This window comes from Lithobates pipiens, unplaced genomic scaffold (assembly GCF_037356315.1).
Source record: "Lithobates pipiens isolate NorthernLeopardFrog02 unplaced genomic scaffold, aLitPip1_a1.2 Scaffold_18, whole genome shotgun sequence".
Lineage (NCBI taxonomy): Eukaryota > Metazoa > Chordata > Amphibia > Anura > Ranidae > Lithobates > Lithobates pipiens.
Window position 1 is genome coordinate 282,208,329 of NW_027507758.1, and position 15,499 is coordinate 282,223,827.

A 15,499-nucleotide genomic window follows, 5' to 3' on the forward strand; every position below is an offset into this window, starting at 1 on the left:
TTTTTTATTTTATTTATTTTTTTGGCCTCCGAAAGGACAGCACAAAGGTAAAATGCAGGGAAAAAGGGAGCCATGGTCTGCCCAAAGGTAGGAGTGGAGTGCTCTTCAATCCTGCGACATACGGAAAGTTGCAGTGACTCCTTCTTCCTCTCGGTCGGTGGAAGGTTCCAGGAGTTTCTTCCACAGTGGAAAGGCATTACACCAAACCAGTGTATTCTAAACATGCTCTTCCAGGGATATGTGATAAAATTCACGGAAGAACCTCCAAAAAGAATTTTGGTGACAAACTCCCCAAGTGATCCAGCCAAGGCTCTCTAAATGAAGTCCCTAATTCAGGAACTGAGATCTCAGAAAGTCATAGTTCCAGTCCCTACAAGGGAGTATTTCCAGGCTTTCTACTCACACGTATTCCTTGTTCAGAAGCCCTCAGGAAAGTTCTGTCTCATCCTAAATCTCAAAGTGCTAAATCGATCGGTAGAGTACAGATGATTTCTGATGGATTCCATTTTCTCTGTCAAATACCTCCTGAACCAAGGGTATTATGTTGTATCAGTAGACTTACAGGGTGCCTACCTCCACATACCTATTGCCGCCAGGTCCCAAAAATATGAGGTTGGCAAGAAGGTGGTACACCTGCAGTTCAAAGCGCTCCTATTTGGCCTGTCATCGCCCCCAAGAGTGTTCACAAAGTTAATTGCTGAAGCATTGGCACCTTTTGCGTCTAGGAGGAATTTCAGTGATTCCTTATCTGGACATTCTGTTTTTCGCTCAGACCAAAGAAAAGCTTCAACAGAACTTGGACAAAGCTTGTACCCACCTAGAGTCCATAGGATGGATCTTAAACCTCCAGAAGTCTAATTTGATTCCTTCGCAGAAGGTGTTTTTCTTGGGGTATCATCAACTCAGTGGAGCAAAAGATCTTTCTTCCAGAAGAAAAGGAGAAAAAGCTGGTGGAAGTAGTGTCGTCGTTGCAGTTCAGTCAGCTCCTGTCCATTGGGAAGCCTGACCTCTTCCATACCTGCACTTCAGTTGGCAAGACTTCACTTCAGACTCCTGCAAGGTTTCTTGTTAAGTCTTGGATCACCAGCAAGATTCGCTAGTGAGGGTCCCTACCTCGGTGAAAATGAGTCCTTGGGGGTGTAAGAACCAGACAATGTTTACAACAGGTCTGTTATGGTCCTACCCGGTCCAAGTAATGTTAACGGATGCCAGCTCCTGGGTTTGGGGGGCTCACATGAGCAGTTGATGGGATCAGGGCTCGTGGCCCATGAGAGAAGCAGTAAGCTCCTCGAATTAGAAGGAACTAAAAGCAATAGAAAGAGGACATTACTGATGTTTGCTATCGAAGTGCGGAGACTTCATATGCAGGTCCTGTCGGATAACGCCACGGCGGTGGCCTACATAAACATACGGGAGCGTTAGAAGCAGAGCTCTTCAGTGACTAGCGGGAAGTATTCTAAGATGGGCAGAGCTCTATATTCTTACCTTGTCTGTGGCCCATCTAAAAGGGACTCTAAACAGGGTAGCGGAATGCCTCACCAGAAACCGGATGTACGAAGCAGAGTGGCAATTGAACCTGGAAATCTTCAATACAATCGTTAAGAAATGGGGACAGTCAAAAGTGGATCTCTTTGTGACTCAGGGAAATGTACAGGTGTCTTCCCCCCCCCTGAACAGAAGCAAGCCATCACTGGGGTTAGATGCTTTTGCGCACAGCTGGAAGTTTCACCTCTGTTATGCCTTTCCCCTCCTTTTTCATCTTATCCCTCAGGTCATAAGGAAAATCCAGGAGCATACGACCATAATCCTCATCACTCCCTTTTTGGCCCAAGAGAGCTTGGTTTTCATCTCTTCTCCAGATGCAACACGAACCGTATTGGCACCTTCTGTTGAGATGAGACCTGTGGATACAAGGTCCCTTACTTCACCACGAAGTAGCAAAGCTAAAGTTCACAGCTTGGCTTCTGAAGAGCAGCTCTTAAGGAAGGAGGGATTTTCAGATAGGTTGCTTGCTATCCTCCTATTTAGCAGAAAATGTATTCCAAAGTCTGGAAAGTTTTTAACTCCTGGTGCACTGCGTCCGGCAGATCCTTAAGATTTCTTCTGGAATTCCTGCAAGAAGGAGCGGATAAGGGCTTAGCAGTCTGTACCCTCAAAGTTCAGGTTGCCACGCTGGGGGGTATTTTTGGAGGAATCTCATCCGAGCCCCTAGTGATCACATTCTTCAAGGCCCTCACCCAGTCCAGACCGGTAGTGATCAGAAGCCATCCGAAGTGGGACTTGGTGGTTCTGCAAGTCCTGACCAGGGAACCATTTGAACCTATTCATTTTTTTTTTTTCCTCCTTGAGACTGATTACATTGAAAACCTTCTTTTTTTTTTTTTTTTTTTTTTTTTTTTTTTTACCGAAAGTCGAATTCGGTCCAAAATGGAGGTCAGGAGATTATACTGCCTACGTTTTACTGTAATTCATCAGGAAAGAAGAAAAATTCCATACCTTGGATGTTAAGAGCAGTCTTAAGTTACCTTGAAGCCACTAAAGACTTAAGGCATTCAGACACATTATTTGCTTCATATGCTGGTAGTAAGAAAGGAAGACAAGCTACCAGAGGAACCATTGCCAGATGGTTGAGAATGGCTTTCACAGAGGCCTATCAGTTGGTATTCGGACTCATTCTACAAGAGAGTTGGCGGTGGGTTGGGCAGACAAAGCTGGTGGCCCCCCTCCGAACAGATCTGTAAACTGGCTACGTGGATGAGCCTGACGACCTTTGCCCATCGTCATAGATGAGACATCCTGACGGCTGGGGACCAGGCTTTTGGTAGGAAAGTCTTACAGGCTGTTGTCCCACACTACATGGGGTAAGTCTCGATTATCCTCTCGGGTGCTGTCCTGAAAGACGTTTTGAGAAAAAACAAGTTAGACTTACCAGTAACTTGTTTTCCAATAATCTTTCAGGACAGCAATAACCTGCCCTCTTCCCTTTTTTTTTTGCCGTATACTAAGGATTAACTGTCACATGTTTCAGTCAAGGCTGGACGTTATCTACAAACTACAAAAAAGCTATGTGGAGGCCTCCTGTTAAAGCTTTGATGTGTTTCCTGTTAGGGGAACAGCCATGATCTCTCGGGTGCTGTCCTGAAATAATATTGAAAAGCAAGTTACTGGTAAGCATAAGGCCTCATGCACACGAGACGCAGTTAAACGCGCGTTCAGATGCAGTTGGACAGTTTTTTCAACTGCCCCTGAACTCATTCAATGTTATCCTAGGTGTCCATGCACACAGTCTCGTTTTTTTCCGTTTATATGCAGTTGCGTTTAATCTCGTTTTTCCAGAAGCAAAAAAATGCGTTCAGAAACAAAAATTTCTGCGTTTCAGACGCAAAACGCGGCTAAACGCGGCACCCGCGTTTAGCCGCGTTTGCGTTTATATGCGTTTTTAAAGGTGACCTTTTTTTTTACATTAAAAATCTCAAAAATGATTGCAAATGATGAAAAACCATTAGAAAAATATTTTAAACAATTGCAATTGGAAGTGGACAATCCACAACTTGTGGCAAGTGGACAATCCACAACTTGTGGCAAGTGACATGGCAGGTGGCAAGTGATGTGGCAAGTGGACAATCCACAACTTGTGGCAGGTGATGTGGCAAGTGGACAATCCACTTGTGGCAGGGGACGTGGCAAGTGGACAATCCACAACTTGTGGCAGGTGATGTGGCTGGTGACGTGGCAAGTGGACAATCCACATCTTGTGGCAGGTGACGTGGAAAGTGGTGTGGCAAGTGGACAATCCACAACTTGTGGCAGGTGATGTGGCTGGTGACGTGGTAAGTGGACAATCCACAACTTGTGGCAGATGGCATGGCAGGTGACGTGGCAAGTGGACAATCCACAACTTGTGGCAGGTGATGTGGCAAGTGATGTGGCAGGTGATGTGACAAGTGGACAATCCACATCTTGTGGCAAGTGACGTGGCAGCTGACGTGGCAAGTGACGTGGCAGGTGACGTGGCAAGTGACATGGCAAGTGGACAATCCACATCTCGTGGCAAGTGACGTGGCAGGTGATGTGGCAAGTGACGTGGCAAGTGGACAATCCACAACTTGTGGCAGGTGATGTGGCAAGTGACGTGGCAGGTGATGTGGCAAGTGGACAATCCACAACTTGTGGCAGGTGATGTGGCTGGTGACGTGGCAAGTGGACAATCCACAGCTTGTGGCAGGTGGCATGGCAGATGATGTGGAAAGTGGACAATCCACATCTCGTGGCAAGTGACGTGGCAGGTGATGTGGCAAGTGACGTGGCAAGTGGACAATCCACAATTTGTGGCAGGTGATGTGGCAAGTGGACAATCCCCAACTTGTGGCAAGTGGACAATCCACAACTTGTGGCAGGTGCCGTGGCAAGTGACACGGCAAATGCAAGTGTACAACTGCTCTCTATGCTGCTGCTGCTCACTCTGATCAAAATAGCAGAAATAGTTAAAAAAAATGCTTTGAGAGCTTGGGGAGGGTCTACATGATGTTATCTTTATAAACGCGTCTAAACGCGGCATGCAAACGCGGCAAAACGCGCGTTTCAGCTTTTTTTTAACAGAGGTTTCATCTGCGTCTCGTGTGCATGAGGCCTAACTCGAATATTTGTGTCCTTCTTTTTTTTTTTTTTTCTTCACTCCCTGTGACCATTTAAATTGAATGTGCATTCTTCCTTACCTTGTGCTATTTCCTTCTCCCCCCGACCAGTCACCTAACGTATGTGTGTGTGTATATATATATATTTACACACTTTTTTTTTTTTTTTTTTTAAATAAATTATAGACTTGTTGATATTTGTTGCTGTCATGCTTTAATTGCAGACTTTTCTTCAATTTTGCAGGCTCAACTTGTAGATTTTAAATCAGAGCTGACGGAGGTTCAAGCAGAGAAGGTGGTGTTGGAGAAAGAGGTGCATGATCAGTTGCTTCAGCTCCATGCAGTGCAATTACAGCTGCATTCCAAGACAGGACAAAGTGTGGACTCCGGAGCCATCAAAGCCAAACTGGTAAGATGTAATCCCACATTTAGTTTTTGAACAACTCTATTTAAGAAAAAAAAAAAGTCAGTTGAACTTGCACTGATATTTAAACTGCACGTGCTGGCAGTGGCAATTTATACTACACATTATCTGACTTTCCATATTTTTTTGAAGATTAATGTGCTTACTCCACTGCTCCCATGACTACAAAGGTAAAAAGAGGTGCCACTTTTACCAAATTCATTCATCTTAACCACTTCCCGACCAGCGCACGACGATGTACGTCGACAGAATGGCACGGGCAGGCATATTGGCGTACAGGTACGTCCAATATTCAATGCCGGCCTGCCATCGGGAGCGCGCCGCCAGCGGCGCGCTCCCGCGCTGGTCGGGACCCCTGTGAGTCTGGTCGCGGGACCCGCGGACTCGATCGCCGCGGGCATCCCCGGGATCGTCTCACGGAGCGGCCGAATGGAGGAAATGCTGTGTAAACAACATTTCTCCATTCTGCCTAGCAACGAGTGACGCTGATCTCTGCTCCATGTGATTGGAGCAGAGATCAGTGTTCACTAAATGAAAGCCCAACCCCCCCACAGTTAGTAACACACCCCTAGGAACACTTAACCCCTACACTGCCACCCACTGGTTAACCCTTTCACTGCCAGTGTCATTTACACAGGAATCACTGCATTTATATAGCAGTGATTACTGTATAAATGACAATGGTCCCAAAAATGTGTCCAAAATGTCCGATGGGTCCCCCACAATGTCGCAGTCACAATAAAAATCGCTGATCGCCGCCATTACTAGTAAAAAAAAAAAAAAAAAAAAAATTATTATTAATAAAAATGCTATAAAACTATCCCTAGTTTGTAAACGCTATAACTTTTGCGCAAACCAATCAATCAATAATCGCTTATTGCGATATTTTTTTTTAACCAAAAATATGTAGAAGAATACGTATCGGCCTAAACTGAGGGAAAAAAATGTTTTTTTATATATTTTTGGGGGATATTTATTATAACAAAAAGTAAAAAATAATGCGTTTTTTTTCAAAATTGTCGCTCTATTTTTGGTTATAGCGCAAAAAATAAAAACCGCAGGGGTGATCAAATACCACCAAAAGAAAGCTCTATTTGTGGGAAAAAAAAGGACGTCAATTTTGTTTGGGAGCCACGTCGCACGACCGCGCAATTGTCAGTTAAAGCGACGCATTGCCGAATCGCAAAAAGGGTCTGGTCTTTGACCAGCAAATTGGTCCGGTCAGCAAGTGGTTAAAGTGTGCGCAATGCCATTTTGTTCATGGATAGGTTAGGGAAGCGTTAAACGTTTGAGGTTCTTCTTTTGCATGTGTGCCCTATTTGGGAAGTTTCCTTTGACTTCGGTTCTGTAGACACAATAGGAAGTAAGAGGAAATCTTTAAAGTGTAGGCAATACCCTAACTGAAACAATTGTCCTTGCTGAAATATTTATTATTTCTCTATTTACCCCCGAACGGGGATAAAAACGGCAAGAAAAACCTTACAGGGGCTCTATCCCCCCTCCATCTAAAACTGGAAAAAATATCTGGGTTTTAGATTCACTTGTATAGAAGATAGTGCTTTGAAGTGATAATAATCAAACACTGTTTTAATTTACATTGACCCTTCTATTTTTATATGTTGATGGCACTGTTTATATTTTAATTAAAAAATTCGAAGTACCTTTTTCAAATGAATATACCACTGTCACGTGACCCAAATCACCCCCAGCCTGTCTGCAGGGAAACATACGCAGGAGGAGCTTCTAGTCCTCTGCTGCTGGTAACATGTTTAAAAGAAAACCCCCCAGCCTTTGGAATGCAGAGTTAAAAAAAAAAAAAATCAAACTGTTTAAATAGTCCTACCAATAAACATTTGAAATCCAATCTTTATTATTTGCAATAACATGGTGTGGGCGGATTCCTGTCAGTCACACTTTTCCATTAATCTTGGAATAAGAGGGAGGTGAAGCCTTCATTAATCTACATGTAATATCCCACCCATTGTGTTTAGCTGGTTAGTGGGCATGGAAGAGGGAGGGAGGGAGTGGACTGTCATTTACCACTGTGTATATGCCCACATGTGTGACTCTATAGTCACATGGGTTGCTCATATGTGATTGAGGAAGTGCTCAGCATAGAAACTCACTGAAAACTGAGCATGTACAGAGTTGCCACCACAGCTGTGAAATCCCTCTCTGAGTTGGGGACATGAACAGAAGGTGAAAATAGAGGGCCACAGGATCAGCCTGTTGTGTGTTTCGTTTTCTGCAAAAAAATAAAAAAAAAATCTCAGCGACTGAGTGTGAACAGCATGTAATACAGCAATTTTTGATAGTTTTGATGATGTGCATTTTTAGTGACCCTTTTAAGTGCAAATAAAGCCATTTATTTAAAATTTAGTTTAGGATAGAGTGGTTTTTGAGTCTTTTTTTTGTCTGTTTTTTATTGCTGTCCGCTTGCCTGTCGGAGATTCACCCTCTGTGTCCTGGTGACCATCGTCAAGAGGATGGAAAGTGACAGAAAATCAGCAAAAGAGGGTGAACTTTTCCACTAAGAAGCCCTTTTTTTTTTTTTTTATTATTATTTTATATTTTTTCTGATCACTGTCTGAAATGTCTGTTATTTTGTTCTTTCTATTGTCTACGGGACAAGGAGTGAAGGCAATTCTCCCCAGTGGGATACATATTGTCGTTTAGTTGTGCGTTTTATTTCTGTTTTAGTTTTGGGTTTTAGATGTACTTAAACGATGATATGAAAATCTAGTGAAACAGGGTTGTGGTCATATGGGGAATGATATAAATACAAGCTCTGATGAATTCTTGCCAGGCTCCAAGAGATATATAAGAAGCTAGCTTTAGTTCTGAAATGTAAATTTTTAGTAGTGTAGGTTATCTGCCTTCTTCGCACTGGCAATTGCTTACTTACACCGGATTCCTGCTGTAGCAGGTTTTAACGGCTGGAATAGCAGAACTATGTGAATATGTGACCAGACTTGGCTATCTGTACCTAACTGCAGGTGCGGCTACATGCAGACAGCCATGGCTGCTGTCAGCCTGTCATTGCTTTGTACAAGCTGAGCAGCTGCCACTATTTGCATACACCCCGTTATTCCATTTGCTGATTCTTGCCGCTGGTATCCAGTGTTTAAAGCTAATCTCCTGTGTGAATGACGGCCTGCCTTTTAAATTCTATAGGTCTTCACACTGGTTCATTGCGCTTCCGTTGTGATAAAAATCTTGCTTGCTACATTTTTGGTCAAAGAAATGAGCTGGGCCAAAAACGCACCTCCCAGTGAAATTCATTGAAAATGCAGCAATAATGCACCTGTGTTGCATTTTTGATGTGGTCTCTGAGTCCCATGATGTATATAAAAACACACCACAAGTGCAGTAAAATCACAGCAAAATCGCATGCGTTTTCGGCGCCATTATAGACGCCACCTTTTTTTTCTCTATGGCAAAAACACAATTTTTCGACTGATATGTTTCAGTTGCTGAAATTTCAGTTCATCTCCTATTTCTTCTTAATTTTATCTTACTACATCTGAGTTGATAGTGTGCAGTGTGAAATGGGTGCAATTCCTTTCGGTACAGGAAACAAGCCTGTGCAGATGTACAACACTGATGGTAAGGCTGACATTCAACTTCAACTGCCATAAACTTGATTTATTTGCTTTGCTTTAATAATTTGGCTGATTTTAAACAGTTCAACTATTTTGTCAGACTTTTTCAGAGTTCCTTTTTCTAATTCTCCATCCTGTTTTTCTAACAATGTCCAGCCTAACCAGAAATGTCTCTTTCTCCTCTTGCCTTAAGTCTGTCCCTACTCTGGAAGTCATGGTGAGTATGACACCATTCTGTCACCATCTGTAGCACTAACTTCTTGTCTGACTTTTAGAATGTCTTGTATTTCTTATGTTTTTAAGTTTTTAGCTGTGCTAATCTTTAGTAAGGCCATCCCTCCACAAATATACAGTGCCTTTCAAAAGTATTCACCCCCCACTTGGCTTTGTACCTATTTTGTTACATTACAGCCTTTAGTTCAATGTTTTTTTAATCTGAATTATATGTGATGGAACAGAACACAATAGTCTAAGTTGGTGAAGTAAAATTGGAAAAATATATATACATAAAACTATTTTTCAGAAATAAATAACTGATAATTGGCATGTGCGTATGTATTCACCCCCTTTGTTATGAAGCCCACAAAAAGCTCTGGTGCAACCAATTACCTTCACATGATGTCCACCTGTGTGCAATCTAAGTGTCACATGATCTGTCATTACATATACACACCTTTTTGAAAGGACCCAGAGGCTGCAACACTTAAGCAAGAGACACCACTAACCAATTAAATCTATCATAACCAAATGGAAAGAAGATGGCACAACAGCAAACCTGCCAAGAGACGGCCACACACCAAAACTCACGAACCAGGCAAGGAGGGCATTAATTAGAGAGGCAGCACAGAGACCTAAGCTAACCCTGGAGAAGCTGCAGAGTTCCACAGCAGAGACTGGAGTATCTGTACATAGGATGACAATAAGCCATATGTTCCATAGCGTTGGGCTTTATGGCAGAGTGGCCAGAAGAAAGACTTTACTTTCAGCAAAAAAACAAAATGGCACATTTTTTTGAGTTGGTGAAAAGTGCATGTGGGAGACTCCCAAAATATATGGAGGAAGGTGCTCTGGTCTGATGAGACTAAAATTTAACTTTTTGGCCATCAAAACTGTGTCTTGCGCAAACCCAACACATCACCCAAAGAACACCATCCCCACAGTGAAGCATGGTGGTGGCAGCATCATGCTTTGGGGATGTTTTTCAGCAGTCGGGACTAGGAAACTGGTCAGAGTTGAGGGAAAGATGGATGGTGCTAAATACAGGGATATTCTTGAGCAAAAACTGCACCACTTTGTGATTTGAGTCTAGGACGGAGATTCACCTTCCAGTAGTACAATGACCCCAAACACACTGCTAAAACATCACTTGAGCGGTTTAAGGGGAATCATGTAAATGTGTTGGAATGGACTAGTCAAAGCCCAGACCTGAATCCAATAGAAAATCTATGGTCAGACTTAAATATTGCTGTTCACAAGCGCAAACCATCCGACTCGAATGAGCTGGAGCAGTTTTACAAGGAGGAATGGGCAAAAATCCCAGAGGTAAGATGTGGCAAGGTTCTATAGAGACTTATCCAAAGTGACTTGGAGCTGTGCTAGCCGCAAAAGGTGGCTCTTCAAAGTATTGAGGTTAGGGGGGTGAATAGTTATGCAGATTGATTTTTTTTTTCTGTTTTGTCCTATTTGTTTGCTTCACAATAAAAAAAAATAAAAATAAAAAAAATCTTCAAAGTTTTGGGCAGGTTCTGTAAGGTTGTGAGGCAACAAAACATGATAAAAATGCCAAAGGGGTGAATACTTTTGCAAGGCTGTGTGTGTGTATATATGTGTATATATATATGTGTGTGTGTGTGTGTGTGTGTGTGTATATATATATATATATATATATATATATATATATATATATATATAATTACTAAATGGGCTGTACCTGTGGGCTGGTAAGCATGTATTTACATATTAATAAGCGGTACATGAGCTTTAAAACCAACCCCCGTGGACTTCTGTAGCTGCATACAATGTGTCGCAATTAAGATCCAATGTAGTCGTTCAAATCTGGTGTCTGCATTCTTCTCTCTCCCCTCTTCCTTTGCAGCTGCTCTGTGTTTTATGTTTTAGATCAGACAGCTGACAGGCAGCAAAGTCACTCTGAGAGGGAGGGAGGGACAGAGGGGGGCTAATTTTAACCCCTTCAGGACCACCCGCATTGCTCTGTGGATTGGCAGCTCATATAGAAACTGCAACTTACTTGTAAATCGCTTCCAGCTGAGACCTGCTGATTGGTTGTGTCCAACCACAGCCTAGAGCCCAACACAACACAGGGCTCTATACAGAGAGAATGATCTTTGTTCTCCCTGCAAGACGGGAAGAAGGAACAAATGGATTTTTTAAATAAAAAGCAGCACATATTAAGACTTGTTAGGCACCCACTTAACCTCTTGATTAACCCCCCCCCCCCCCCCCCCCAGCATGTGTCAATAGTACAGTGACAATATATAGTATTAAAACTGATCACTATCTTAATGTCACTGGTGATGTCAGTTCCCACCCAGTGTCAGTTAGGGTCAGATTGTCCGCCGCACCTAGTCCCGCTAGGAGTGGCTGATCATGGCTATTACTAGTATTAAAAAAATAAAAAAAAAGGTGTGTGTGTGTGTGTGTACACCCCTCACATATTTTTGAATATTTTAGTATATCTTTTGATGTGACAATGACAGCACTGAAGAAACAACACTTTGCTACAATGTAAAGTAGTGAGTGTACAGCTTTTATAATAGTGTAAATTTGCTGTCCCCTCAAAATTGCTCAACACACAGCCATTAATGTCTAAACCACTGGCAACAAAAGTGAGTACACCCCTAAGTGAAACTGTCCAAAATGGGCCCAATTAGCTATTTTCCCTCCCCAGTGTTATGTGACTCGTTAGTGTTACAAGGTCTCAGGTGTGAATGGGGAGCAGGGGTGTTTATATTTGGTGTTATCTCTCACACACTCTCATACTGGTCACTGGAAGTTCAACATGGCACCTCATGGCAAAGAACCCTCTGAGGATCTTTAAAAAAGATTTGTTGCTACATAAAGATGGCCTAGGCTATAAGACAATTGCCAAGACCCTGAAACTGAGCTGCAGCACGGTGGCCAAGACATTACAGTGGTTTAAAACGACAGATTCCACTCCGAACAGGCCTTCGCCATGGTCATCCAAAGTTGAGTGCACACGATCAGCATCATATCCTGCCCAAGGTTGTCTTTGGGGAATAGATGTATGATTGCTGCCAGCATTGCTACAGATGTTGAAGGGGGGGGGGGTCAGCCTGTCAGCACTCAGACCATACACCACACAATGCATCAAATTGGTCTGTGTGGCTGTCATCCCAGAAGGAAACCTCTTCTAAAGATTATGCACAAGAGAGCCCGCAAACAGTTTGAAAACAAGCAGACTAAGGACATGGATTACTGGAACCATGTCCCGTGGTCTGATGTGACCAAGATCAACTTGCTTGCTTCAGATGGTGTCAAGCGTGTGTGGCAGAAACCAGGTGAGGAGTACAAAGACACGTGTGTCTTGCCTACAGTCAAGCATAATGGTGGGAGTGTCATGGTCTGGGGCTGCATAAGTGCTGCCAGCACTGGGGAGCTACAGTTCATTGAGGGAACCATGAATGCCAACATGACCCCAAACACACCTCCAAGATGACCACTGCCTTGTTAACCACTTCCCACCCGGCCAATGTACATATACGGCCGGGTGGGAGCTCTCTACTTCTGATAGGACGTTCAGGAATGCCCTTCAGAAGGAGGGGGATCGCGTGCCCTTGCAGCGGCGTGATCCGGATGTGCTTGTGTCACCCGGACACGGCGCATCTCGGATCGGCAGGAGGGCTCTGCGATTGGGCCCTCCTGATCACATGACGGCCGTGTCCAATCACGGCCGTCATGTGATGTAAACAAACAGCCGGTTGCTAGGCAATCGGCTCCTCCTCTCCTCACACAGAAGTCATCGCTGAGGAGAGGAGAGCAGATCGCTGCAGCCGGCTGGTGATCAGTGAGTATGAGCTGTTTTTACAGCTTTTTACTAACTGATCACCAGTCTAGTGTAATACACACACATCACCACACAGTGTAAACACACATGTCACCACAATACACATGTCATCACACATGTCCCCAAAACACACATGTCCCCAAATAATAAAAAGACATGTCCCCAAATAAAAAAAACACATGTCCCCCACATATGTCCCACTATAATCACATGTTCCAATGATTATCTGCACACATATGTACGCAAATGATCATGTACATATGTCCGTGATCACACAAACCAATTATTATACACTTAACGGATTTTTTTTTACCAAAAACATGTAGCAAAATACATTTTGGCTTAAATTTATGACAAAATTAGATTTTATTGGATTTCTTTTAAAATAGAAAAAAGAAAATATTTGTTTTTTTTCCAAATTTCCTCTTTTTTTGCGCTTCTATTGCAAAAAAAAAAAAAACGGAGTCGTGAATAAATACCACCAAAATAAAGCTCTATTTGTGCGAACAAAATGATAAAAATTTCATTTGGGTACAGTGTAGCACGACCGCGCAATTGTCATTGAAAGTGCGAGAGCGATTAAAGCTGAAAATTGGGCTGGGAAGGAAGGGGGCGAAAGTGCCCTGTATTGTAGTGGTTAAAGAAGCGGAGGGTAAAGGTGATGGACTGGCCAAGCAAGTCTCCAGACCTAAACCCTATTGAGCATCTGTGGGGAATCCTCAAAAGGAAGGTGGAGGAGCGCAAGGTCGCTAACATCCACCAGTTCCGTGGTGTCATGGAGGAGTGGAAGGGGACTCCAGTGGCAATCTGTGAAGCTCTGGTGAACTCCACGCCCAAGAGGAAAATAATGGTGGCCACACAAAATATTGACAATTTGGGCCCAGTTTTGGACATTTTCTCTTAGGGGTGTATTCACTTTTGTTGCCAGCGGTTTATTCATTATTGGCTATGTGTTATTTTAAGGTATATATTGTATATAATCTCATACTTTGCTGATGCTATAATGTTCACACAAACCAATCAATATACACTTTCTTTAAAAAAAAAAAAAAAAAACTTTTTATTGGTTGTGTTATAGCAGAGAAAAAAAATTCTAAATGTTTGGTCTTTTTTTAAATTTTATATAATAAAAACATCCAGTGGTGAACAAATGGCGTAAAAAAAAAACTAATTGTGTACGCAAATGAAATTTATAGAATTTCATACAAGTGTTGCATGACTGCGCAATTGGCGGTTAAAACATTGCTCTTGCCATGTTAATTGTCCCTTTCTATATTGTACAATACCTGGCTGATCCTGTCTTCCCCTGTTCAAACTGTCCATGTTTATCATGGCTTCTGATCCATGATAGCCTGTTCAGATTATGTGTCTCTGTCATTGCAAGACACAGTAGTGACCTACGGTGGTTCAGAAGCAACAGAGCGTAATGGGATACCAGGTTGCTGCAGTGCTAGAAAAGGATGCTGAAGATCAGTTCAGCAATCTATTTAATGTAGCAGGCAGTGAGACAGATAAGTATTTTAAAATGCGGTGTTTTTTTTGTTTTTTTGTTTTTTTCTTTAGAATTAAATGACAGAATCCGTTTAAAACTCACAATTGACTAATTGCAGTGGTTTGATGTGGTTACACTAATGAGAGTTGCATTATGTGTGTTTTTCTTGCTGGTTACTTGCATAACATTTATGAATTTTATATCGCTTAATAGCGTGTATTGCCTCATCTAATTTCTAAGTCAGTCCAGAAAGTCTTTTCCACCTACTTGAGAAAAAGTCAGTTCAGTTTTACTTTAAGGGGTTATCTATCGTGTATGTGTGAATGAATGTGTAGCAGTACTGTGCTTTTTCTTGCATGCTTTTTATTGTTTTATACTAACTGGTTTAGTAGCTTGCATTAGCTTAAAGACGCGTATCTAGTATATTTTAGCCTGCAACCATAGTATGAATTGTCTTTGTGTCATTTATTAGTCACAGCTAATACTGTGGTACTGAGTGTTTATGGGAAACTGGGATTAAGTAAATATTAGTGTTTATTTGATAGTGGTGTGTGTGTGTGTGTGTGTATGTATGTATGTATGTATGTGTATATATATATATATATATATATATATATATATATATATATATATATATATATATATATATATATATATAATTATAACATTCACATCAGTCCTTGCCCTCAAGGAGTTTACAATCTAAAGCTTGGCCATACATTGATCAACATTTTGGCTGTGCAGCAGGGACTGGCAGAATTTATATCACTTCCCCCCTTCATAAAAGTAGATTTCATTTAATCAACTTCTCTGAGACATGTCGGAGAATTTTGGAACGATCAGCCTCTGATCAATGTATTCTGACAGTCACAGGTACAGCTGTCAGGGGTCAGTGTCCCTGCAGGGAGGATTCAGCTATCTACCTTTGGTTGTGTGGATAGAGGAATATGTTTCTCCTTCTTCTCCTTCTTCTCCTTCTCCTTCTTCTTCTTCTTCTCCTTCTTCTCCTTCTTCTCCTTCTTCTCCTTCTTCTCCTTCTTCTCCTTCTTCTCCTTCTTCTCCTTCTTCTCCTTCTTCTCCTTCTTCTCCTCCTTCTCCTCCTTCTCCTCCTTCTCCTCCTTCTCCTCCTTCTCCTCCTTCTCCTCCTTCTCCTCCTTCTCCTCCTTCTCCTCCTTCTCCTCCTTCTCCTCCTTCTCCTCCTTCTTCTTCTCCTTCCCATAGACCTTTATAAGTTGTTGGCTTTGGAAGTTATATCTGTATGACTTAAAGCCTGGCTTTGGGACAGTAGGGAAAAAAAAACCT

At 42.3% G+C, this 15,499-nt stretch overlaps 1 protein-coding gene across 4 annotated transcripts in view; it reads left to right on the forward strand.

Annotated features, from left to right (window-relative positions):
- Nucleotides 1–15,499, forward strand: part of GOPC (golgi associated PDZ and coiled-coil motif containing) — a 68,455-nt gene that overhangs the window by 22,950 nt on the left and 30,006 nt on the right. For 2 of the 4 annotated variants that reach the window (XM_077487049.1, XM_077487050.1), the window contains exons 2-3: nt 4,879–5,043; nt 8,854–8,877. In XM_077487049.1, coding sequence (XP_077343175.1) covers nt 4,879–5,043; nt 8,854–8,877 — 189 coding nt within the window. The remainder of the gene's footprint in view (nt 1–4,878; nt 5,044–8,853; nt 8,878–15,499) is intronic. The other 2 variants (XM_077487051.1, XM_077487052.1) reach the window with 1 other exon arrangement.